The sequence below is a fragment of the Pagrus major genome, chromosome 17, assembly GCF_040436345.1.
Source record: "Pagrus major chromosome 17, Pma_NU_1.0".
Taxonomy (NCBI): domain Eukaryota; kingdom Metazoa; phylum Chordata; class Actinopteri; order Spariformes; family Sparidae; genus Pagrus; species Pagrus major.
In genome coordinates this window covers 25,530,361-25,556,706 of record NC_133231.1, presented here as the reverse complement: position 1 = coordinate 25,556,706, position 26,346 = coordinate 25,530,361, and the positions used below count along the sequence as shown (strand labels likewise).

General features: G+C 42.4%; 1 protein-coding gene across 2 annotated transcripts in view; it reads right to left on the bottom strand.

Annotated features, from left to right (window-relative positions):
• Window positions 1-26,346, bottom strand: part of gabbr1a (gamma-aminobutyric acid (GABA) B receptor, 1a) — an 80,740-nt gene that overhangs the window by 18,222 nt on the left and 36,172 nt on the right. For both annotated transcript variants that reach the window (XM_073485739.1, XM_073485741.1), the window contains 8 exons: window positions 21,330-21,500; window positions 19,782-19,883; window positions 19,424-19,489; window positions 18,995-19,186; window positions 13,922-14,167; window positions 12,706-12,769; window positions 11,682-11,759; window positions 384-534 (listed from right to left, as the gene is read on the bottom strand). In XM_073485739.1, the coding sequence (XP_073341840.1) occupies window positions 384-534; window positions 11,682-11,759; window positions 12,706-12,769; window positions 13,922-14,167; window positions 18,995-19,186; window positions 19,424-19,489; window positions 19,782-19,883; window positions 21,330-21,500 (1,070 nt within the window). The remainder of the gene's footprint in view (window positions 1-383; window positions 535-11,681; window positions 11,760-12,705; window positions 12,770-13,921; window positions 14,168-18,994; window positions 19,187-19,423; window positions 19,490-19,781; window positions 19,884-21,329; window positions 21,501-26,346) is intronic.

Below are 26,346 nucleotides of genomic sequence, written 5' to 3'. Positions count from 1 at the left end.
ACTGGAGCTGCAACTAACTATTTTAATTTTCAATTCAATTCAATTATTTCCAGATTAATCGATTAAAACTTTAGAAAACAGTGAAAATACTTGTGTCATCGAAGTCATTAGTCCAACCCAAAGTCCAGGAGCTAAAAATATTCAATTCAATATCATGTAGCACCAAGAAATGTGGCAAATTCTTATATTTGAGAGGTTAAAAATGGACTTAAATGATTAATCATTTCTAAAAATACTTATTTCTGATAATCAACTAATCGATTAATTGACTTATAGTTGCAGCTCTAATGAGTGCACATACAATATTTTAGGTTTATCGATCATAGCCTGGGAATTAGATAATAGAGCATGCATTCATTCTCATTCAGCGTGAGCAAACTCACCGGACGTTGCCATTGTAGATGTTGAAGGTGAGACACACGATGCCGAGCAGGATGCCGAGGCCAGCGAAGACGGACACCGCCGCGAACAGCTTCTGAGACAGGAACCTGTACTCTTCGATCACCACCGTCCGATCAGCCGGAGGTCCAGCGCCTGAACGGAGAAAATAAGAGAAAGAAATGTAAAAAAGGAAAATGCTTCTGGTGCCATCTTCTCTCAATCAAGGACACATCCCATCTGACTGTTTTGATTGAATGATAACTATTATAAATTAATGTATAACTCATATATGGATGGATACAATAGTATGTTCACCTAAACTGGACAAAACCACAGTAAGACAATAAAATAAGACAAAAAAAACAACTTTTGGTTAATCCATCTCGCAAAATGTTCTGACTTCCCTTCCCTGTCCCTAACCAAGCCCACTGGTTCCTACTGAAGCTCACAAATATATCATTTTGAATTGTAGCCTGTTAAAAAAAGGTGAAATAATTTCCAAAAACATCTGGTGACTGCAGTGTTTAGCATTTTTAGAGCGTGTAGTGCCTTTGCTGGGGACTATTTTCTGTGGTGGATTAATACACATTGTTATTTCCAGAAGTAGCACGGTGCATGTGGGATTCACTCAAAAAATAACGACAGTGTGTTTGTTTGTGGTCACGCAGTCCAATAATGTGACTCATTTATATTCATACGTAGTAATATTTGGGTTTGGCTAACTGGCCAATTGAAAGAAAATTTATCTGCAATTATTTTTAATAATCATGTAATTGGTTCAGTCATTTTTCAAGCAAAAATGCACAAAATTTGCTGGTTGAATCTCCTAAAATGTGAGGATTTGCTGCTTTTTTTCTGGCCTTTTATGATAGTAAATGAAATATCTTTGGGTTTTGGACTGTTGGCCAGACAAAACAAGACATCTGAAGGTGGCTCTTGGAAACTATGAAGAGCATTTTTCACATTTTGTGACATTTTAAAACTGAAATATTAGTCGATTAATGAAAGAAACGCTCTAATGAAGGAAATATTTGTTGGTTGGAGCTCTACTAGCTTCCCTTTTTCTGCTCCTCGAACAAGAGTGTTACAAGGCCAATCAATACTGGCTGAGAGTACCTGAATGTTTTGCAGCTAAAATTACAGTTACGCACATTCACACTGTCCTATCTGCCAGCCACTGAGCAGCTCCACTGGGGCAGTTAGGAGTTAAATGCTTTGCTCAAGGGCAACTCAGCAGTAGTCATGTGGGAGGGCCGAGTGTTGCTGTTTCACTTTCCCCACCCGGATTTATCCTGCTGGTCCGGAGCTCAAGCCAACAATCTTAAACTAACAAGCGTACTTCATTAAAGCAGTGATTCCCAACCCGGGATTATTTGTACCCCCCAGGGGGGAACTTCTACAGTTGGCAAAGAAAGATTGGAGAGAAGCTCAACTAATTTGTTTGCAAATATCCACTTAGTGAGTCAACTGTAACAACTGAACGCCACATAGCTCACAGCAAGCAGATACACTAAAGACTTGCTAAATGCTAAAAGGTGCTTTATGTAAGAATCCACCTCCAAACAGATAGGGGACATCATATCACCAGAGCAATCACTAACTGCTACAGACTATAGCTACTGTTAGCTCAGTTAGCCGTGCAGCTAGCAGTCTGGACTGGAACTTGGAGCACCGGGGGAGTGTTGGTGACGTTTACATCGCACATGAGAGTTGGACTGCTGGGAGGAGGATGTTTTCAGGCGTGGGGCTGGGAGGAGTTAGCAAGGAATGCTAGCGGGGACCAGCATAACCGGGCTCAGGAGCCTCACAGTGCACACGGCCGGAGACCAGACCAAACACCGCCTCTGAGACCAACGAGGCCAGTTTGACGACAGGCAATACAGTACTCAGCGGCTCAGAGGCTTGAGGCATGAGGGAAGTCGCCTGAGCTATCAGACCATCGCTCTTTCAGGTACAAAGTGGGATTAGGAGACAGAACGGACTAGCTTGTTAGCATGCGAACTTTAGTAGATATCTCTGAAACACAATTCATTAAATGTTATTTCTTAACTTTGTTGATATTTTTGGTTAATTTCTAACTCTTTTAAACTAATATTCTTACATAGACCATCTTTAAATAGTAAACAGAAAGCTAAAAGGATCAGAAACAGTTGCAGTAGGTAGCTAAAAGTTATTGATAAATGGTTGAAATAGATTGCTTTCAGTGAAGAATTAACAGTTGAAATAGTTAGCTAAAAGTAACAGATACATGTCCACAGTCTGCCACTCCTGGTTGGAAGTAGAGCAAATGCAAACTTGACAAAACTGAACTGAATATTTGCACTTTAACTGCATGGAAACTCTTTAAACAACCAGTTTAAAAATCAATTCAAATTAACATGTTTAATCGTGACTGGTGGTGCCGATGAAGAGTACTTAAGTTCATCTGACAGAGCTGTGGGGCTACATTAGAGAGAAATGTTGGGAACCACTGAATTAGAGTACCAATTAATGCAATTAAGTAGAACCTCCAGACTCCTCAGGACTTCTCATTGTGATTGAGTCACTGAGCCCTCTGAGACATTACTAGACGCACATCTAATCTGATGCATGTTTGACTGAGTCATAAGAGACTGCTGCATGCAATATCTGTTCATCACAGAGACTTTAGCCTGCAGCTGTCGTACAATATACATCAGCGCTTAACACAGAATTACACAAAATTACATTAGATGCTTGAAGTACCAAATAAATTCTCTCTTCATACCCGTGTTGTCTCTCTCTTGTTTTCTCTTTGACTCGTTTAAAGAAAGAAGCAACAAAAAGCCGGAGTCTGTCAAATGTTTCTTTAAAAACATCAATATCATTAAAGTTAAATTGCTGTCAAGAAATGCCTGTTTGCTAAAGCTGAGCGTCTGACAGACATTCAGCCAAGGTCAAAGAGGTTTGTGAAGCCGGGCGGACCCATTTAGATCATCACTTTATCGATACAGACATTCACATCATTCACACAACCCTGTAAAAACTGCTCTGCACTGCCCAACAGTTGGAAATCAAATAAAGTCGAGCTGCCATGATTCTTCTATGGTCGAATAGCTTCGGGAGCCCACACCTTTCCGATGCCAGACCTTTGTCTCTGATCGTTTCCGTGACATTCCCACGATCCCACATTCACACCCACTTCACACCCTGATTTAAACTTGTCTCTCGAGCTCTCTTTAATGACACAACTATTTCTGTCTGTCTTTTCGTGTGAACGCTACCAATGTCCTCCAGGTCTGAAAATGAGCACTGTCTTCATATTTAAACGACATCACGTGCATTCCCCCTGTCTCTATGACAGACAGCTTCCCATGTCACCACCAGTGTGGCAGTTTGAAACAACCATAAACACTTTTGATTCCAGACAACTCAGAACACGTCATTCGAACGACTCAGCGAGGAATCAAATGGCTGAGTCGATAGCAGTCAACGGATCCACATACGTACTGTCGTTAAAAGACGTTCCCTGATTATTGACAACACATTCTCGTCACAAGCTACCAACCCTACTTTGTCTCACCCCGTGGTGTTTCATATAGACACATTAAAGGATAAGTTCACACAAAATGGGGACTTGTTTAAAATGAAAAAGGCAACAGAAAATGGCTCCAGACAGCTCATACGACGTAATCCAAGCCTCCAGAAACCCTGATATCTCAAATTGATTTGTTATTTAGACCCTCGAGCTCGTGCACCCACTTCAGTTGGTATGTGGCTAACGCTTTTAACTTAGCAGCTACAGTGAAGATTTTGGCTTTAAAAAGGGCGTAAATATGGTCTTTTCAAATCAATTTGGGATCTCAGGGCTTCTGCAGACTTGGATTACACCGGACGAGCTGTATGGAGCCATTTTTGGTTAGTTTTTTTCAAAATGTTTTAACGTTTTAAAACCAATCTCCGTCTACTTCATTTATTTAGCAGAATTGTTTTACTGTGAAGTTCCAGAAATGTTTTTGAGAAATGAGAAATGTTTGCAAGAAATTCGATTTTTCCTTAAATACACAGACATGCTCTTAACACATATACTTTTACATTGAGTGCTCACTCATTCGCTCAAATATTCATTGCAAATTAACGTCCATAAATCTGCTCAGAAATCAGAACGAAGACACAGAACTTTGCAAAGAATCATCAGATTCTAACCACTCTGTGCTCCACTCAGATTTCACCCCGCTCCACTAAAATTGCTCGACGCTAGTTTCCAAAAAAGAAAAAAAATCTGCGTTTTATTTCAATTTTAGCTTAAACTGTCACCTGGCAACCAAAATGACTGAGCGGCAGATACCACATTTTTCCAAGTAGAAGTGATATATTTCAACGTCGGGCATGCCTCGGACTCATGGTGAGAGTGGTACCGGAGCGAAAATTGGAGCGGGATGGAGTGGGAGATGATGTGACAATCAAGCGTTTCAAAAAAAGCTGCTCTGCACTCCAACCAAAAATCCTCCCGCTCGCTCATGCTCCGCTGACATGGACTACTCTGGTGAGTAGATAATAACTAAAGTTTAAATTTTTTTGGTGAACTTGACTTTTAACGTGGTTAACATGAAACAGCAGTTTGGTTAGGTTCGGGAAAAGGTCACAGATGTATAGTTTCATACGGGATGCAAACACTGGAGTGAAGGTGCTGTACTCTGACCTCCACCCTGGGAATTGATGTTCAGCAAGTTACACAAAACTCACCAACAAGAACTCGCTATGCACTTGTAACCATGATTCTGTCTGTTCGCTTAATGCATTAAATGAAAATACTGCTTGAGATGATGCCACAGGTGTCAAGAGTGGTTTTTCATATTGACTACATACAGTAGCGGACACATATACACGGAATACAGGTTTTTTTCCATCAGCGTATGAACTCTACGACCTCCATTGAATATTGATAAAAGGCGCAGAGGGGTAAAATATACGACCATGAACTGTTACCAATGAGTCGTAACTCAGTCTCAGTCGTTATTATAGCGTTATGTGATGGAGTAAGCAAGAATACAACTTTGGTGTTAATTACTGTACGAGTTGTAGCTTCAGGGTTTTTATAAACTACCCAATTATTCATGCTTGTGCAGCTTCCAGCAGAATTCCTCAGTGAGAGTTAAGGTTCAAAGAGGGGCAGATGGACAGGGAGCCTGTTTATACCCTCAACAGCCCCTGACTGTCTGTCTAAATATGGGACTGCTTGCAGATTTGCGCGTCCATTTGCGCTCCTGAGTACACATATGCCAACTGTATATATATTGTATATGTGACGAGCACAGTATACAGTAAACATGAGGGTGAATATGAGTGCAGCGGAGCGTTAATGCATGTATACAGTATGTGTGGAGTGTGTGTTTGTGTAGGAGAGAAATGGAGAGGGACAGAGTGTGTGTGCATGTCAGAGTGGAAGCTGAGCGGGATTGTCAGCATCGCGTGGAGCTGATGTGTCAGATGTCAGAGGGAAGTGTCAGAGTTGTCGCACCCTCGAGGGTCGCAGGGTGTCGAGACGCCCATCATGCTCTGTTTAGATGCTTGTCACCCGCGTCACACAACCGATGTGTATCTGGTGTCATCTGGCTGAGGGATGACGATGTAAGAAGGATTCTGCAGCACTCACAGAGTTCAAGTGAACCTTTTTATTACCACATGGAGTGAAATATCATGATAATGTTTGTTTGAAAATATGAAATTATGACGGAAAACCAGTGGAGAGACTGTTCCGAAAATACCACTTTTGGGGCTTCAGTGAGAATTATGTCATCTTGTGACACGACGGAAGCCATAATATGTCCGTCATAAAAAAATTGCAAGATGTCTCAGCTCAGCAGCCAAACTCGTAGTAGATTTGTGATATTTCCTTTGGCATATCTTGCACTCGGCTTGTTGGAGGTTATCTTTGCAAATTTTAAAGCGATTCCAGCCGCTGGACATTTTTTTCCGACATCTTGCTGTCCCTGGTTGCTTTGCTATTGTCTCTAAAATAGATGCCTGCGTGCACACAGTGAACGTACCAATGCACGTGCAGCGTTGTCTGGTTCTGGTTCTGAATGTAACAACAGTATATATCTATAATGCAACAAATATTAAAAATATAATTATTTTGTGGTGCATCTTTGGTGTTTGCCGTCCCTATTATATATGTTGAAAAGTGGTTGTCACTGATGGCAACCAAAGGCCAGGAACTGGTTGCCAATTTCTCAAAATGGTTACCAATGGCAACCAGGCAACCATTACTGCCAAGTCCAAGTTTTTCCTAAAATCAACACTTGCACATGATAAAAGGACAAGCTACTGCAAGTTACAACAAGTTACTGCAGAGAGCAGTATTAACAGAACAATCCACTGTTGCAACGATCCCAGTCTGACAGCTTTCAATCAGATACAAAAACATTTTATAACTAACATCACTGTCTACAGCTTTTAATACGTTTAATATCTGAGGAAACCGAATTCAACTGTTCAAACCCTACATATGTACGCTTCAATTTATGGTATCCCAATTATTCATCTGACATAAAAGAAAATGTGTTATTTATGAGAAGGTTTGCCCACCTGTGCAGTTTACAGCATGCACAGCATATCTATGTGCAGTGACCTAGAGTCGTCACAAACTGTATATGACAAGTTAAAGAGCGCACGTACCGTAGAGAGAGAAAACCTCACGGACTGAGCACAGCCTCTCTCAACAGCATGCTGTGTAGCTCACTACACACATTAGTGGTTTTCTTACTTCTTATTTTGAATTTTATTCTCATCATTCTGACCTTTTTTTTTTGATTTTCTGTGTTTTATTAAAATTAATTTGTTTAAATTCTTTATTATATAAAACAATTTCACCTAAAATACTTTGAGCTATTTATAAAAAGTAAATGATAAATGGACTTGCATGGACCATTTACCATGGACTATACAAAAGCTGCTATAAAAGTTTTATGACCATGGTATGATGCAAAAAAGATTATATTAAATAATGTATATGTGTATAATAGCAGTAATTAAAGGTCTAATCTATAAGATTTCAGTCCTGGTTGATTTGGCGACACCTGTGGCTACTGCTGGTAACTGCGAGTGTAGTTTAATACTTCACTTGTTTCGGTGCAGCCAAGCAAATTATTGTTGTTTTAATAAAGAAGTCAGGCAATAATTGGCCTTTTTCTGTCATTCTGTGAGCAACTATGATCTGAGTCTGTGAACAGCAGGGTGCAGTGAAGAGAAGTTGGAGGTGTGTCGCCTGCAGATCGCTGTGGCTGCTCCTTCTTGTTCCATTACAATCTGCATTATTTTGAAAATCCATATTTCCTGTGACTACTTTAAATGCTTTGAACGTGAAGCTGCAGCAGTTTGAAATGTTCAGTTTGCATCCGCAGTAAACAAGAGGGCGATTTGTGAAATTCTAACATGATGGATGTTAAACATGCTTTGTGCTTTGTCTAATAGTGGCGTTTCACATTGTCGATTTTAATAATCGTTATGAATTCAGATATGAGTCACACTCATTTCGAACCGCCCGTGGGATGAATGATCATTTAAGAGTTTGTGCTTGATTAGAGCTCCGTTTTCACTGGTAATTTTTTTTCCGACTGTCGTGTCTCGTCTCATCTCTCGTCTGTCTGACTTGAATCACTGCACTTAATGTAATACACAGATTTGATTGGCTGAGTAGCATCACGTGAGTGCTTTACGATGCACGCGATTGGTGTGTCAGTTTCCTGGACCACTTGAGCCATAAAGGCAAGAAAAGCTGGGAAGCAAACGCTCTGTGCAAATGTAATAATGTACAACAATATATCAGGTATATGTCCCGGTCTGGGAAAGGATGGTGTCTGGGTTCGGACCAGAACAGCAGTCTGCCTATTAGTGATCTCAGGGGAGAGGAGAGGACATTGCAGGTTAACAAGGGAGACACATTTTGGTCATTTTGCTAACAATGACGTCCTTCCTCTTCTTCCTTCCTCTAACCCTCACCCCCCTCAGATCGCCTACTGACAGTAACTTAATAGAGCATTTTTTGCAGGAATGTCACCACAGAACACCAGTTTGTAATACTGCTTATACAGTATATAAATATTGCAATACTTTCATCAGTAGCCTGAAGGCACGATCACCATTGTGTGATATATCGTGACTGAACAGACATTTATTTAAATCCAAATCTTCGAGATTATTACTTTAACGCTGTGTGAGCATATGTCTGCATATGTGTGTGCATGTGTGTCAACTGTCCGTCCTTGATCAAGGAATCAGGACAGGGTGTTGCCATGGAGACCCAGCTCTATAACAGTTGCCACAGCGATTAGAGGCAGAGCTGAGCTGAAGTGGTTGTTAGGGCGACCGTGAAGAGAGTGAGAAAGTGAGGCAGGGAGGCGCCTGGTGGTTAACACACAGGAAAACAAGCGGAGGGGTTAAGCTGAGAGCCCCTGTGTGCGCTCCACCCTGTCAGCGTGGAGCAAATCAAACGCACCCCCCCGCCTTGTCAAAATAATAGAAAAAAAAACTTCCCCAAAACTGAGTCAGCTCCAGAGAGCAGGAAATTACTCATTTCCTCACAACAAGTAGATGTCAGTTGGATGCGTCTTTATTTGGTAAACAGCAAAAAACTATATCGGGCTCCAAAAGAGGAAGCAAGGCGAAAGCGAGGTAAACAAAACTCACCTCTGACAAGTTGGAGAGCGAGTCAGTTTCAGCCCGGCGGGTTTTAACTGGGCTAACACTGAAGCCAGTCACGTTGCAACAAGCCAAACTAAAGAGCTGGCAGCCGGCCCTCGTGAAAGACATGCTGCCTACATGCATACAGGTCACTCGTCCCTCGCCACTGGCGCTGACCTGGAATCACTACCTCTTCTGAGTTCTGTTAAGCTCTGGCAACAGATCATTTCCTTAAAAGCCTAAAAAAAGGCAGCTCTCTACAGGCCACCGAGGCGTGTAGGATTGATTAGTGGCACACTCTGTCCAGGCACAAGTATGTCACCTCTCCAGGGAGGGACGGGCCAGTAAACAACCACAGAATTGGTCTTGGTGTCTGCGGCAAATCAGCAGTAATAGGTTTTCACAGCAAACTAGAATATGGGCAGAAGGAGTTAAGAGAGTCGGTTCTGGTTTGTGTGACGTGAACTCGAGCTCCTTCAAATAGGAGAATGATGTAAAAATGAACTCATAGTTTGGTTGGGTGAGTTAGCCCAGGGTTTAACACTAGGTTTTTACACTGTGAAGCTTGGGGTGCAGAAGGAGAGACGTGAGGGAAATGTACTCGGGTGAAGGAGACATTTGGTAAAACAACTGGAAGTTATTGTATTTGGTGTGCTGATTTGGCCCACTTACCATCACAATCAGGAGTGGGAGCTGCAGCAGTGACGGTGACACACAGCTCATGGAGGCAATTAAGGTACTTTCAAAGACTGCTGCAATCTGCCACTAAAGTCACACTCAGTCATAACTCATGACTTATAACTGAGTCACGAGTCATTCAAAAATTAATGGAAAAGTTCTACTCTGAAGTAGTCTACAAAACATTTCTAGGAAAAAAAACACAGCTTGGTGTTTCCCACACAATGAGTGTGCCTGTGGTGCGCCTGTGGTTGTGGATGATGGCGAATGGAGGTATTTGACAAGCAGAGGATGAGCCTCAAAAATCACCCAAAGTCGCCCCAAAAAACACTCATCTTGTTTTAGTTCTTCACAACAGCAGGTGAGCCGCATGTGGAGGAAGCCTGTTGTTAATGACTCAGTCGACCCGAACTATTGAAACCAACATGGTGATGAATGACACCGCAACAACCAAGTGCGCTTACATATTTTTACAAAACAACGGTATCAGAAGAGCTACACAATTACCAGAGAACATTTCTCTCTGTCTCTCAGTGTGTGTCTGGTCTCTGCAGAGTGTGTGCAAATGTCAGTAGCCGGGAGGCGTGGAGCGAGGGGAGATTTTTACTTTTGAGGGGAGGCAAAAGTAAAAAAGGGTCTCAAAATATAGCTGGGTGGCTGTTAATCTACCTGGTTGACCCGCCCCAAGTAAAGTCTATGTGTGGGAAACACTGGTGTTGCAGCTTTCTGCCAAAACAACTCAAGTAGATGGAGTTTTGTTTTAAAACATCATTTAAAACTTTATAGAGCTCGCAAAATCCAAGTCTCTGGAAGCCCTGACATCCCAAATTGACTTGAAAAGACGTTAATTACAGCCTTGACATGTGGTCGAGCTCGTGTATTCACTTCAGACGGGGTGCACACTAACACTTTTAGCTTAGCAGCTACAGTGAAGATTTCAGTTTAAGAAAGGGCTTAAATAACGTCTTCTCCAATCAATTTGGGATCTCAGGGCTTCTGGAGACTTGGATTACGCTGAACGAGCTGTATGGAGCCATTTCATGTTATTTCTTGGTTGTTTATTAACATTTTCTAGCCTCCACCTACTTTACTTGTTGAGGAGAATGCTGCAACGCTGTTTTGCTGTGAAGCTCCAGAAATGTTTTGTGGACTACGAATCTTCACTTTTCATTGGCATGGGGGTGAGTAGATAATGACTGAATTTTCAGTTTTTGGTGAACACTTACTTTCATACACAGACATGCTCTGAACACACACATACTGCACTTTTTTAGATCGAGTGCGACTTGCGCTCACTGAGGATATCATTATCTCAAATATCCATCACCAGTAAACGTTCATAAATCTGCTTAGAAATCAGAACATAGACACAGAACTCTGCAAATAAAACATCGAATTTTAAGTTCACTTCAGTATCTCAATGATCCAGTGATAGTTGCCTGTACATACAGGTGAGAATTGCAGACAGGAAGTGCTAATGGCTAATTCGGCATACATTTAAACATGTGACTTGGCTAAAATAAACAAATCTAGACTACAAAAAAACAACAGGGCTCAAGTTGAAGCCGACATCTGACTCACCAGAGGAGGCTGTGTCTGGAAGGTACAATTGCTTTGATTTTGTCTGCGGGGGGTCCCCACAGTGAAAACTCCTGGGTTAGCAAATCAAAGCTAGCTGCTGCCTGGTTTGATTACTATGCATCTGCTGCACCAACATTTTAACACATGTTGGACGGTGAGTGTGCAGGCGGCTCATTTTGGACGAACGTCAGCTTCCAAATAACTAGCTTCATCCAAACAAGCGGTTAGAAAAAATCCAGCCTGATTATATGTAATTTAGATAGTGAGGAAGTCTAAATTAAGCCATACCGAGGAGGTCTTACGTCACAGCACAAAGATGTGACCCTGTTGACTCACAGCAAGACAGACGGGATGCAAATACAGACGCAGGAAGCTGCGTGTCATGAACTCCATCTTACCTATCCAAACATCATTGCCAAACCAGGAGAGGTTTTTCTGAGAGCTGTCGTAGTAGCCGATCTTCTTGTAACTGCCTCCTGTGTGATTGGAAAAGAAAGAAACAGGAAAAACAGATTGAGAGAGTGAAACAAAACCACATAAGTCACGAAGAAAGATAAAATTTAATTGGTTTTGCTTGTGTAATTCATTTCCTCCCCTGGTGTGTTGTGGCGGATCATGTTTTCAAACAATACAACAAATCTCGACAGAAGTGATAAATATTCATATTCATGCGACCACTATTACGCTATTTGTCTATCATTGCTGCGCTTTCATATTAATGGAACAGAAATATAAACACAATGAACAGATAAAAAGAAGTGAGGGATGAATGAAAAGGTGCATAAAGAAGGACAAACAAAGACGTACCAAGGGGAGAAGAAGGAGAAAAGGAAGGAGGGGGGGAAAAGGAGCTTATGTGGCGGTCTTGACCAGGAATACTGATGAGGACCCACAGTGATTCAGGGATGCAAGTCAGGTCGTCTCATTGTGGATGTCAAATTACCTCGACACCACAACAGGAAATATGAGACAGAGTGAGAGGGGAAAGGGCCAGGATTATAAATTTTCATCCTTTAGGACGCCAAAGAGAACAGAGGTAGAAAATAATCCTCAACCTTATCCTGCGCGGGGAAACTCATTAAGTCACTGGTGACAAATAGGATGCCATTTCCAGAAACGGCTTAAAACGATGGCTTGTGCCCAATTAGAGCAGAGCTTACAGTCAACACATTCCTGCATCCGGCCCCTTTCGCATGTGCAATTATAGGACATCGAGACCAATCGCAGTGAAGGCCTGGACGACCCCTCCCCCCCTCCCCGCCCCCAAAAGCGAGGCTTTGCACTGAAATGAGCTGAAAGCGACGATCGATACATGATGAATTTAGTCAGCAGTGATTTTTTTGATGGATGAGTGAAGTTTACTGCTCAGCACAGGTTCCGCAATACAACAACTGTGGGAGGACAGCATGGGAGTGTTTTTACCTTGCAGTTGCTCGATAAGAGTCATCGCCATCCTGGAACCCTGGGCGTCAAACACCACTTGGCCCTGAGACACAGACAGGAGGACGTTTTTTTTTTTTTTTTTTACTGCAAATGATTAACTCATTCCTTAAAGGAGTAGTGTGACCTTTTGATAAATATTTTCTTTCTTGCCCAAGGGCTAGGTGATAAGATTTAATACCACTCTTATGTCTGCACACTAAATATGAAGCTACAGCCAGCAGACAGTTAGCTTAGCTGCGTTCCAGCCAACCCATATCTCAAAGATTTACGACCTCCTACCAGAAAAAGTACAATGGAAGGACACTTAAATGTATCATTTAAAGAATATGGCCTATGGCTCCAAAATCATAGGGGGGCAGCATATCACCAGTGTAACCAACAACTGCTGGTCTTTAATAGCAATCCTTGTCAAGGCCCCAAGAAAAGCGCCAGGCTTTGAAGCTAACTTTCGTAGTGGCCAAACTGTGTAATTACAGTGTCAGGTGATGCACTGTGGTCCAAAAAGACTTTTTTCCATAAGCTTACATCGTGAAAGAAGCCGTAAAACGCTGGATAAATATCTTTGAGCGTAAAATTTGATTTAGTTTGAGGAAAAAAGGTCAAGATTATCACATTCCAGCTTAAAAAATGTGAATATTTTCTGGTTTCTTTATTCCTCTATGACAATAAACTGAATGTCTTTGGGTTGTGGTCAAAATAAGACATTTGAGGACGACATCTTGGGCTTTAGGAAATACTAATCAACATTTTTCACCATTTTTTGACATTTTATAGACCAAAGAACAAATCGATTAATCGAGAAAATAATCGGGTGTCGAGCACAAACTATAAGCTAATATGCAGTCATGTCGTGGTACATCAAATAGTATGTAGACTGTGATCTGCTCTCACTGATCAGTATTAAAAATACTGATTTGTATTGAAACACTGCAAATTTCTATCAGAAAGATTTTCACTCTTTGAGAAGAAGAGTTTCAGTGAACTGCTACATCACTGTCTGTGATATCAAACACATTTTTTCATCTGTTCCTTCCAGCCACACAGATGTACATTTCACATATCAGGCACAGCGATTTGAAATGAGAGCGTTGACATCGTTTGATCATCATGAAGAGCAAGAACTGGAATTGCAGAGTCAAAAACACAGCAGTCAAAATACCTGAACAAAACACCGCATATCATTGTATGCACTCACCGAAACACCTTCAAAGGAGCTTGTGTTCAGGGCCCTGTAGATCTCGGAGGTGATGTCGTGGTTGTTATAGTTGAAATCCTCCAGTCGTCGGCCCTTGGCCTTCAGCGGAGCCACAGTCTTATTGAGGGCAAGGGCCAGAGCCCACACTGCATCGTAAGCGAGAGGGGCCTCCTGAAACCCGCCGGTCTCCTCGGGGTTCATCCCACCCAGACGAGACATCAAGGCGGCGATAAACTCCTGTGATGTCTGATAGAAACAGGACAGAATTGATATCAAAGAGGAGTCCTTGTGAAGAAATGCAATGCTTCAAATAAAGATAATATTAAGAGGATTTTTGATATTTCTATTTTTAGATATAACATGTCTATACTGGCAAAGAAGATGAGACTGTGAAAGGGAAGCAGTGGAGAATCATCTGGAACACCTCTGGAGTAAGTCCTACAGGAACACACATCCAACATGAACAGTTTGAGGGACATATTTTTAAAAGTTAAACCGAAGTCATGAAATAACGTTTTAAACGGCTTTAAAGAAAAACGCCACTTAACATGAACAGTATTTCATGTGCCATAATAAATACAAACCTTGACAAAAATAAGAAGGAGGATGGTGAATAACAAATACGTCAAGATGGGGCACCAATTCTAAATGCAGAGTTTGGGTTAACGGCCAGACTGGTAAATGACATGACCAGTCAGGGAGGCATTAGGGTCATCTTGGGCTGACAAGCAGGCGTTTGGGCCAGCCTGAGGGCTCTTTAAGGGGCAGTAGAGCTGACCGGAGACCACCTGGACCACTCAAGTGGCCAACATATGTCCTATAAGAACATATCCTGCCAAAAATATTTTTAAACAGAAGAGCCCGTTGGCATTCAGAGTTAGGAACGGTTTTGACATTTTTAACAATATTAGAGTTAGGTAAAAGGATTGATACCACTACGCTAAATGTGGAGCTGGAGCCAACAGGCCATTAGCTTAGCTTCAGTGCTGCCAAATTGACAACTCTGGCAACGGTGGCGGATGAAAATGCAGTGACCAGCTCCTCCAAATTATGCTACATTTTTGTTTTTCTAACTGTCTAACTTTGTTTTTGCTTTATTGCTGAAAGAGGTACTGCCTATGGCAGAAATACAGTCATCAGCAGTGGAGAAGAAAGCAGGTGTTTTGAATTAAGAGCAGCAGACTTTGAGACCATCGCGGCCAGCTGCGCCTAGCGACCATCCAACCTGAGCAGCTGGATCGCCGCAGGGGGGAAGAGAGTCCGAATAAGAGCCATGCTAATACAGCATGTTTTAAGGCTGCTCGTGGCTAATGTCCAGAGGAAACTGCAGCCTCGTCTACTGCAGGCACACGCAACTCCCTGTAAAACCTACAACCCCTCATACTGTATGTACTGAACACTTTTTGTATGTATTAAACACACAAAAACTCAAATGTTAATTAGTGAGCTCTATAGGTGCTTGCAGGTCTATTTGTATTATTTGACAAAGCCAGGCTAGCTGTTTCCCCCTATTGCCAGTCTTTATGCTAAGCTAGGCTAATCGCTTGCTGGCTTAAGCTTCATATTTAGTGTACGGACATGAGAGTGGCATCAATCTTCTCATCGAACTTTTGGCAATAAAGCACAAAAGCGTCTTCCACAAAATGTTGAACTATTCCTTTAAATATGCTGCACTTATCTAAGGAAGGAGCAAAAATGTTTACAGGTTCGATACCTGAAAGCAGACTTATGTTTTATCATTTTTTCCCTTTCCTTCTGCATGTAAAATATCTCAAGCGTTATAAAGTTTGCACTCTCCCACAGAAAGATCTGCTCCTGAAACGCCTCGTCAGACTTTGTGACATCACACTACGTCACCATGTCAAACGTTTGCATAATTCGTGTCTTGTGGCTAGTTTGGCGCGTAAGAATTAATTTAGCACAGCTGCTCTGTTGTTGTTAGCGGTGTTGGGTCAGGGGTGTGCAAGCTGACCAATCAGAGCAGACTGGGTATTCAGGAGGGAGGGGCCTTAAAGAGACAGGAGCTCAAACAGAGACAGAGGGGGAGCACAGTGCTGCAGAACTGGACTGAGAGAAAATGGATGTGTGTTTTGAGCACTAAAACATGTAAACCTATTGTAGTAGTAACATTAAATAAAAATATTATATTGTTTCTAGAGTGTATTGGTTCTTATGATGAAGTTTTTTATTTTCTTGCTTTTAATTTACATCTAATACAAGTGTAATAACCCACATCTGTAGAAGTTACTCATGAAAAATGTAGGCATCTTACATAGAAAACTAAAAATCTCAGAATTGACTTTCAAGTTTGTACCGACGTGTCCCTTTTCTCACATGTATATAATCAGGCTGTTTAGAAATGTTTCTGTCGGCTGATTAAACACCAATAAACGTGTTCTCAGAAAGCGAGGATACATGTGTGATGGGGAATTATTGCTTCCTATCACCGTGGTGTCCCTGTGGATGCTCTGAGGCCAATTAGGCCTACACACTCCCAATTCAGTTATGTCAAATTCATCTCATTGAAATTCCACCTTGGCATTTGGCATTTAAATCCACCACTACCTTCTGAAAACTAGCTGACAATGTGCTATTGCAGACCCTGCAGCATTGGCACACTCGCTTAATCTGACTGTTCTATCTCGAAAAAAATATGCCAATTTCAAACTTGGAAATTGAATTTGAATAGATTGTCTATGAGCAGGAGTTCTGGCTGTAATTCTTATCACCCGTTGAGCAGCACGTCAACAGCTAAATCAGCAGGTAGTGGCAGGTGCTGTATGAATATAAACAACAGCTGCTGATGAAGTGCGAGAGAGGGAAGGAGGGGCGCGGGGAGACTGCGGAGGGGGGATGGTGGAAAAGGTGGGGATGGGGAAATGATAAGGAGAAGGGGAAGGCGAGGTGGGTAAACAAGAAGAATGAAAGGATGATCCACCGCAAGACCAGCAGAGTCAGAGAAGGTCGAACAATGGGAGAGACGGAGAGAGGAAGAGACAGTTTAAGAGGATTAGAGAAGGTGAAAGAGGGGAGAGCGACAGGCGAAAGAGAAGCTGAGAACGACAGGTAACTGAGAAGCTAAGCACGGCAGAAATTATGTAGGAAGGTGCTCAGAAAGAGGGCGACATCCGTGTTTCTACCCTCGATCAGTGATTGATGAAACTTAAAGCCTTTTCACACCTGTCTGTTTTTTCGTCTGTGGTTTTTTTAATCCGTCATTTGATAAAAACACAAACCTTGCACATCGAGTTCCTGATGCGTTTATTTTTCTGTGTTTGTGAAAATTTGCAATATGAGACAAAAAGGAGACGACTTTGTAGTCCTAATAAATAAATAAATAAATAAATAACTGGGTCCATCTACTCCTGAACACAAGACAAGAGCAAGGGGAGATTCACCAGCTGATAAAGGAGCTGCTGAATCCTGATCGCTTCCAGGCGTATTTCAAGATGTCATGACACACACAGCACATCACATACTTAATCCTAATTGTGCCGTCGGAAAGCACGTGCGAGTTTCACCTGGATCCACAGATGTTGGTCAAGATCATGGTCAGTCGTTGTCCTCAAGGTTGTCTGTTTAATCAGACTTTATCACACTGTTTCATCACACTACGGTGGCTCTGAGCAGTCAAACAAGCCAATAAATGCCTTTGATGGATGTGAAAAAATGCAGAAAATCAAACCTCTTCTGAAACAAATATAAGTTTCGGAGTTATCGCGTATTGACACAACATGAGGTCGTATTTAATTATTGATTCAGGTCACTGAAGCCATGACGTTATTGTTCTCAGTTTCTGATTGACTCAAAGAAACTCCATCGACGATCGAAAAATAATTTAAACAATCACTTCGAGTGTCTCACACACAGTGTTGAGTCAATGTGAATAAATTTACTGACTCTGATTAAATTAAATCAATGTCGATGCATACATAAACCTTTCGCATTTACATTCGATTATAACATAGAAATGAACATAATGTGTGTTTCAAGTGTTACACATAAAAGTAATGAATTTCACATTGTTTTTTCTGTCTCCTGTAATAAATCACACGTCTAGTTATTTTATTCAAACACATTGACTCAACACGACAGAGAAAACTGCATTAAATGTGACACTAAATGTGACACAAAAGTGACAGGAAAACTACTGTGTAATTAAAATCACTGTTTTAGGCAAATTATTGTTTTGAGTACGTTGGAAACGATCTATTTAAAATAAGGCAGATAAATAGCTCAAACTGCATCAGATCCGAGGAGGAAGACATGGCAGGAAGAAGGTGGGAAGAAATTAAAAAACTAGCAAAAAATAGCATTACACTGTATTTTAGGACTTTATGTGTATTTTAAAAAGACTACGATTGTTAGCATCAGCTTGCAAACATACTCACGATGTCAATGACAACATGCTTATTTTGTGGGTATTGCTAAATAGATTAAATAAAAAGCAGCATTCCCGAGAGCAAACACTCTATAGTTTATTTTTAATTAGCGAGGAGACTCCTGTGCATGAGCAGCATCACAGTTGCACTTAATCCCCATTTTTCTTTTCACCTTTTGGGTGCAAAACACAGGTGATAATTGGTGTAAACCAATCTGTTCCTTTTTCTGAGTGTCTGAGGTTTTTTTTTTTTCTCATTAAAGTGTAATCAGTTATTCAAGAAGAGAGTTAATGAGATTCACTGATATGTTTGAGGGTTGTATGTACTTCATGGTGGGTTTGCAGATGTTTGTACAACATTGTCTTTGCTTTTAATACTTCTTAGATGTAATTATTCTTATTTTGTGACGTGCTGTATTTGTGCAATTTCCCATGTTTTCCGACCTTGGGAAATACACCTGGGAACTCCATTTCCCATGTGTACTGTATGACAAAGCACAGGTGTTTCTCTGTTTGATGTCATTAAAAGCTCATTAAACACCCTGGACCTTGTTGGCTGAGGTATTTTGTAGTCTGATGTAAGACTCGCACTTTATCAATTACAGGATCACACAAGCGGTTGTTGCTGCTGATGATTAAGACAAAGATGACTTATTGTCTCTAATATAATCATAAAAATCACGTGTTCCCACCATGTTGGAGACGCCGCGGACAGTCTCTGGGTTCAGCATGACGATCTCGGTGGTGACGTGTCCCTCCACGGCCTCCGTCATGTTCTCCACTGTACAGTTGATAGCTGGGTCTTTGATCTTGAACCAGTTGTCGGCGTACCAGCCTATCAGGAACCACACATACTTCTTCCCATAGAGCTTCTCCTTGAACACCTGCAGCAGGGAGGGAGGGAGGGAGGGAGGCGGATATTGAGGGCGGATGAAGGGAGGGAGAAAATGATAAATAACCATGAGGAGAGTTATTCCCAGAGATGCGTTGAGCATGTTGTATAACTGCCAAACAAGAAAATTCATTCAGACATTCAAACAGCTCATTACAGAGCTCAATTTCTTGCTAATAGCCAGTCAGGTTCGGTCTTCTGGGATCAATCGAGTAGAAAAGGTACGAACCTCACAAAACACCTTCCTGGCTTCAGTCTCATAAAAGAGCCCCACGATGATCCTTGCATCCTGGCGCTGCATCGAAACATGAAAACAAAACAAAACATTGCTTAGTTACATCAGTAGCAGCACTATAACTTCACTTTAGCACAGCTTGATGTGGCGGCGCAGTGTGCCAAAGTTCCTGCTGCTTCGCAGGACGGCACGTACTGCTGTTCAGGAGCTGCTAATTAGCGTGGCGCATTAATTTCCTCTATCAAATCGCCTCTATGCTAATGGTATCGTGTGCAGCTGTGAGCCGGAGGAGGAAGTAGAGGGGGGAGAGCGAGACAGACCAGCAGCTGAGGTGAATTTTTAATCAAAGCACCTTGAGGTTCTTGACAGCGACAGCCGGGTCGGTGAGGAAACTCTGGCGAACGCTGATCTCGATGCCTGCCTCCTTCGTCCTCTGCTCCAGATCATCCAGAGTCTGCGAGATGAAAGGAAGGGACAGAGGGAGACAGACAGGGAGAGAGGGGGGGGAGAGGAGGAAGAGGTTAGAGAGGCAGCTCAACAGAGAGGAACAGAGAGAGGTGGCGGGTTGAGATTATAGAGAAAGACAAAAGAAAGGCAACCAAGTCCGAAGAGACAAAAAAATAGATTAAAAAAAATCTGAAGTGTATATGAGAAATGTCAAGAAAGGAATGGGCAGCATGGGGATGTGTGATAAAGGCAGCCTGAGAGAGAATAGATTTTTAGACAAAGAACGAGAGCGGAAAGAAGAAAAGACGAATGTGAGAAGAGAGAGGAAAGAATGCGAGCGCGAGATCATTAACCTCCATTACAGGAACCAACCCAAGTGTCATGGTATCGACCGCCGTGCCCGGGAGTGATGTATTGTGTGATCAATATTTCTCACAACCAATACTCGAACAAATTACTGCAAAAATCCTCCATCAATCGCCAGGATGGAATGCTGGAAGCAGCATCATATAGCCCGGGAGCACAACAGCCCTCATAAACAAACACACAGCAGCCCAGTCACCAGAATAAAATGTTTGCATTGTGCGTTTCTGCAAATGACACAGACGGTTACATTCAGACTGCTTGTATATGAGTTCACTTTCTCATCGGGAGGAGGAGATGATGTGTTTGTCATGGAGACAGCGCCCAAGCTAGAGACCAATGTTCACGCAACGTTTCAACTGGTTAATCTGATGACTATCAGGACATTTTGTAGCCGTCTTTGTGGCAAAAAAAGGGAGTTTTTAACAAGGCGTTGGGACGTTTGTAGCAACAAAACGAAACATTTTCAGCCAGACATCGGGACAATTTCCAGCCCTCTTTGTGGCAGCAGAACCAGATTTTTTTCAACATGACATTGGGACATTTCCAGCTGCGTTTGTGCCGACAAAACCAGACAGATATTGGGATTGTGTTCAGCCATTTTGTGGCAACAGAGGCAGTTTTTCAAACGTGACGTCGAGACATTTCCAGCCGTGTTTGTGGCAACAATACCAGGTATTTTCAGCCAGACATCAGGGCAGTTCCCAGCCATCTTCAGGCAACAAAAACAGATTTTTTTGACAAGACGTTGAGTAATTTCCAGCTATGTTTGTAGCAACAAAACGGGGTACTTCAAGCCAAAACAAGATCTTTTCCTAACTCTAACCAACCGGCTTTTGTGCCTAAACCTAACCTAAAGAAAGCTAAAGTGGAAACGTAAAACAAAGTTTCAAGTAGCCGTGGTTTGCAGTAACGTACACTGACAACATTTATTCCGATGATTGGGTTGGAGCACCTGACGTGTTCACCAAAAATGATGGCTGCAAAGAAAGTGAAAAGAAAAGACAGAGAGGGAGATAAAAGAAAAGAGGTGGAGACGTATCAAAGTTGTAAGATTGTAGGTGAGATGAGGAAGATTAAAGGCACTGACCGAGGTGAAGACTTCAGTCGTCTGCTGGATGGTGGCGATGCGGGTCCACTTCCACTTCTGGAAGAGCTGCACTCTGGTGGGGTTGTGAAGGGTGGCCGAGGGGTGCGTGCGGAAGAAGGTGGGGAAGCGCTGGCGGTTGGACAGAGCTGGAGAGCTGGAGCCATAGGACAGCTGTGAGACATGAGACAGAAAGTGGGAAAAATAAGACGGTTTGTAAAGCAGAAAGGTGTAAAGGATATAGAAGTTTAGCAGGATATAGAGAAACAGGGGAAAAATATACTTCTGAAGGTCCGTCGAGGCATCAGTAGTAAACAGACTTCAATCAAAATGTATTCAAATCAGGACTCTCTTGTTCTTCCCCTGTACACAGTGTTCTTTGATGATGACTGGTTCAAACAGCAGACAACAGAGAGGAAATCCAGCAAAAAGACAGAACCAGAGAAACAATCCCCGCTCCCGTTTTCTCATTTTCATCCACTCCCCCTCCCTCCCGCCCTCTTTTTAGCTTCCCTCCGGCTTATCAGGTGCGCCGATAAACTCTGTAATTCGGTAAGAAAAACAAAACGCTGCACGCAGGAGTTCCCATGCATACATCGCCATGAAATTTTAACGACACATTCTACTTTTACAAACGGAACAAACACGAAAAAAAATATCTAATTATTGTCGTTGCAAACAGTAGCCCTAGTGATCATCTGTTTCTTTCATTTGGACCCATGTAATTTCAAAATCTCAGGCACAATTCCCACAAGAGGCAGATTGCTAAGATGTGCGTCCAAATCAGCAGGGAGGACGGATGGTGGAAAATGCCAACCGAAACGGAGAGAAGACTGTTCCTCTAACAATTAGTTTCACAGTGACGACTCAAGATAAAATCCTCGACAGGCCTCTTTTAAAATGAGGAACCTGGCGTTTAGGGAGCCATTACAGATACAGACAGCCTATCCGACTCCCCAGCTTTAATCTCAGCCCCATTACCGATACAGCTCTGGGAGATTCACCACTGGGAGCTTGATGATAGATGTCAAATGTCATGTACGATGTGGACTTTCCACAATAACAAATCCCTGTGGGCGCAGGCAGGTAGGCGAAGGCATCAGGACGAAAGAAGGGGAGGTAGACATGAAGTGACAGATGATCTGGGCGCGGCAGGGAAAGATGTGGAGGAAAACGGCGGCAGCTTCGGCAGATGACACCTGCTCAATAATAAACGTGAGAGGTGTTCGTAACGTACATGAGCGCAGGCACACAGTGTGACGGGGTCAAATGACAGAAACATTTCTTGAAGGATACGGCTATATTCAACAAATCACATGAAACAACGACAACCAACAATTAATTGATCTTGCTCGCAAGTGGCCCGTGTAGAAAAAGCTTCATCGCTTATTCCTGCTCCTGTGCTCCACAGCTCTTGTAACGGCTCTGCACACAGACATCTGGACTGACAGGCAGGACTGAGAGGCAGAGCAGCTGAAACCAATCAACCGTTGACTCGGTAAGAGTTTAATGCAGGATTCGGCAACAGGTAATCCGTCAGCGAGGGCGAACTAAGCAGCCACGAGGCAGGAAAAACCAGGAACAGGCAGGTGAGAAACAGGAACGAACAAGACTGCGTGGACGATCTGGTAAAAGTTGGGACGGCGTATTAAACATGAACAAAGCAATGTGATAATTTGCTAATATACAGGATATTACTACATGCAGTCACAGTCACATTTTTGTACTGTCATAGCTTTGTAACTTGGGAAAAAGACCGGAAAAAACCCACACATGGGTGAAGTCATCTTTTCTAACACATGACAAGTTGTGAAAGGATCTATTCTGACCAAAACCATAATTTCCTGAACCTTACCAAGTATTTTTGACAACTTAAAAACTAAAATGTGACAAAAAACTGAAAAAACCAACAGGAAAACTAGAACAAACAGCATATTCACAATGGGATATGAAGTTAACATGCTGTTCCTGGAGCACCATTAATCATGATGCTGCAGGAACAACACCAATACGAGTTACAAAGCTATGACATCACAACAACGTGATTGGTCAGCTGCAAAGAGAGCAACAGTCATTATGAAGCTGTATGAACACCAGCACGGCAAAATCAGATAAACCGCTGCTACATGGGCTCAGGAACACTTCGGTAAACACAGTTTGTTTGCAAATGATGAATTCTGTTTTTAGAGTGTCAGGTTGTAAATGCAGAGGCGATAATGAAGCAATAGCGAACACGGTGTTTCAGGGGATCGGGTGACTTTGATTATCAGAAACACGCTGATTTTAACTTCAGAGGAGGTGGGGCCGATATCTGATGATGTCAATGACTGAAAAAAACAGAAGGAAAGCAGAAATATGCACATGACTAAACAGAAGAAGCTGTTGTGACAGCTCCAATGAGACGAACCGCACTGAGTGACATGATCCTTCATTGCAGCCATTGTAGTTTATCTCAAGTCAGTCCCACACAGTCTTTCTGCTGTGAATACTCTCTATAGCAACCAACGCTGTATTAATCCAATGTATGTACAAGGCACAGAAAAATGTATGGAGATAAATAGTTTTTTATTAAATGACTTTCGTACAAACTGCCAGTGTGAGCTTTAGTTTCAGGAGTTTGACACGCCAAACATTTGGAGCTTGGCTGACTCTGTCTCTGACGTATTCTTATAACTACATTGAGGCACATTATGTATCTGCAATCGAGGAGCTGACAGCAAAATTCTCCGGTGTAACGTGCATCAACTCAGCAGCAGCAACACAAAACACTCTCTCCTGTTAAGCTGTTAACTCAACACAATGTCAACAGCAGGGAAATAGGCCACACTAGTAGGATCGCTGTAAATGATCTCCAGCTACACTGTGTATTCAACTGCACTGACAATTTATGGATCAGCGGGAAATGAAATGAAAAATAGAAAATGTAACGTTCATAATGTATTGTAGTCTTCATAACACGAGATGTGGGCTGGGTCAGGATTGAGTCGGCAGTCGGTCCAGATGTGGACCAGAGTCCCTGATCTATTATATGGGCAGCAGTTTCAGACACAGTCGTCCTTTGACATGCTGGTGTTGACCATGAATGGCACATTTGTGAGCACCACAAATTAAATTCCCCCAAAATTGTAGGCAGAAGCAGAATCTCAGGGGCTTATATCTCAAAGCCTAAACAAATAAAACATATACAACCATGATACAACCGGAGGTAATCGAGAACGCATGAATACACCCGTTAAAGTCAACCACTCAACAACCAGAAAAAACGGAGCTGCTTTCATCGCAGCCTCGACACATTTAATAGTTTGTCAGGTCTGTTTTTGGCTCGTAGAACGTAATAATTTAAATGAAGTCAAAACCTGAAAATCCAACTAGGAGCTGCAAGCTCCTCCTGACACTCAAATAAACCCTCAACCCGACGCGAAAGCAGCGACGAAACTAAAACGGAGTGAAAAGCTGCTGTGGCAGAAATAGACCGATGTAGCAGCGCTCTGCAACAGACTGGCAAAGTTCCACATCGAAGCTTCCCAAAAACCACAAACAATATCTCTTGATTCTCAGTTCCTCAGTTCTCCCATAGCCTTGCAGCAGTAGATCAATGCCCATCTACAGCTTACAGTGCTTTTAGAAAAGGGAAATGGGGGATCAAATTAACACTGTGCCAAGAAGAGCCGATCGAGAGCCCCTCCTTGATCACCGTCCAGAAATGGAGCTTGCTTTTGCCTCCCCGGCACTCTGATGAGGCTGTTTGACATGCGAGGAGGATCCTGCAGGCAGCCAGCGTACAGAAATAATTGAGTGTGGCGGTTAGGAGGTTGTGCCAGTGGTGGCGTGTAGTAAAGAGAGACAGATCCCTTTGTGTGTGGGGAGAATCGACTGCTCGAGTTGAGGGAGCGAGGCGGAAATGAAGAGTGGGAGAGATAGATGGTAGAGATGGAAAAGAGGAAGGAAGGAAGGAAGGAAGGAAAGAAGAAGAAGCTGAAATAGAGCAGACCGGCTCCAGGCAGCGACAGCAGAAAGAGAAAAAAAAGGGAAGGAAGAGAGTCAAAAAGTGGAAAAGAGTTTTTAATGATGAGGAAAAAAAGGGTGACAAAGAGAAAGAGCTGGAGAAAGACCAGAAACGAGAAAAGAGGGGCAGGCGCCAACCACTAGAACTGATTGTTCTCGATGACTAATCTCTGGATGAAACTTCAATTACGGGACAAAGCTAATAAGCAGAACGCTGTGAGTGACAGAAAGGCAGATCAAGAGAAGACAGAGAATGAGATAAACAAAATAAACTAACTGGAGAAGGCATAAAAAGCCAGAAATATTTTCTAAAACTCCGACAGCAGTAGGCGACAGAAGCAGATCTCTGGCTGATTTAGAGATCTGGGATGTGATTGTGCCTGTTATAAACGCAGTAGTCTGGCAGTAAGTGAGGTGAAGCAATATGTTTTGTCTTGCACTTAGTGATCCTGTCAATGCAGTATTGTCAAACTGCCTTGTAACGTGTCATCGCTAATTTAAAAAAGTGCTGTGTGAAGTATTTTAAAATCAATAAACAAGTACGGAATTGATTTTTGGGAAGTGAGTATAATCACAAGTACAAAAGATCATCATCTAGATAGAGCGTCAGCGTGCAGCAGCAACCGCAGGTCCATTTAACACAGGGACGACATCCTCCAGCACGAGCAGAGCTCAGGATTTCAGCAGTCGGTGTCGAGGTTTTTAATCAGCTCATCCACCCTCATCCACGCTATCTAGATCTCAAGACGCAGAGTTACGGGACGAGAGGCAACATTGTCTTGTTTGGCATCTAGCTCTTGGTCCCTACGGAGGATCAGTTTGGTTATTTAAGGGGCTCCCAAATAAATGTAGTGCAATGTCTTCGTGAGAGAAAGCAACAGGTTTAATGGCCAATGTGATCCTGATTTTTAAGATAGAAGTTCTAAATTGTTCCTTTATTTACAGTATCACCACCAGGTTCTGTTGGACCCATCTCGGCCGCCATACGATCGCAGGAGCTGATCGCAGCCGTTCT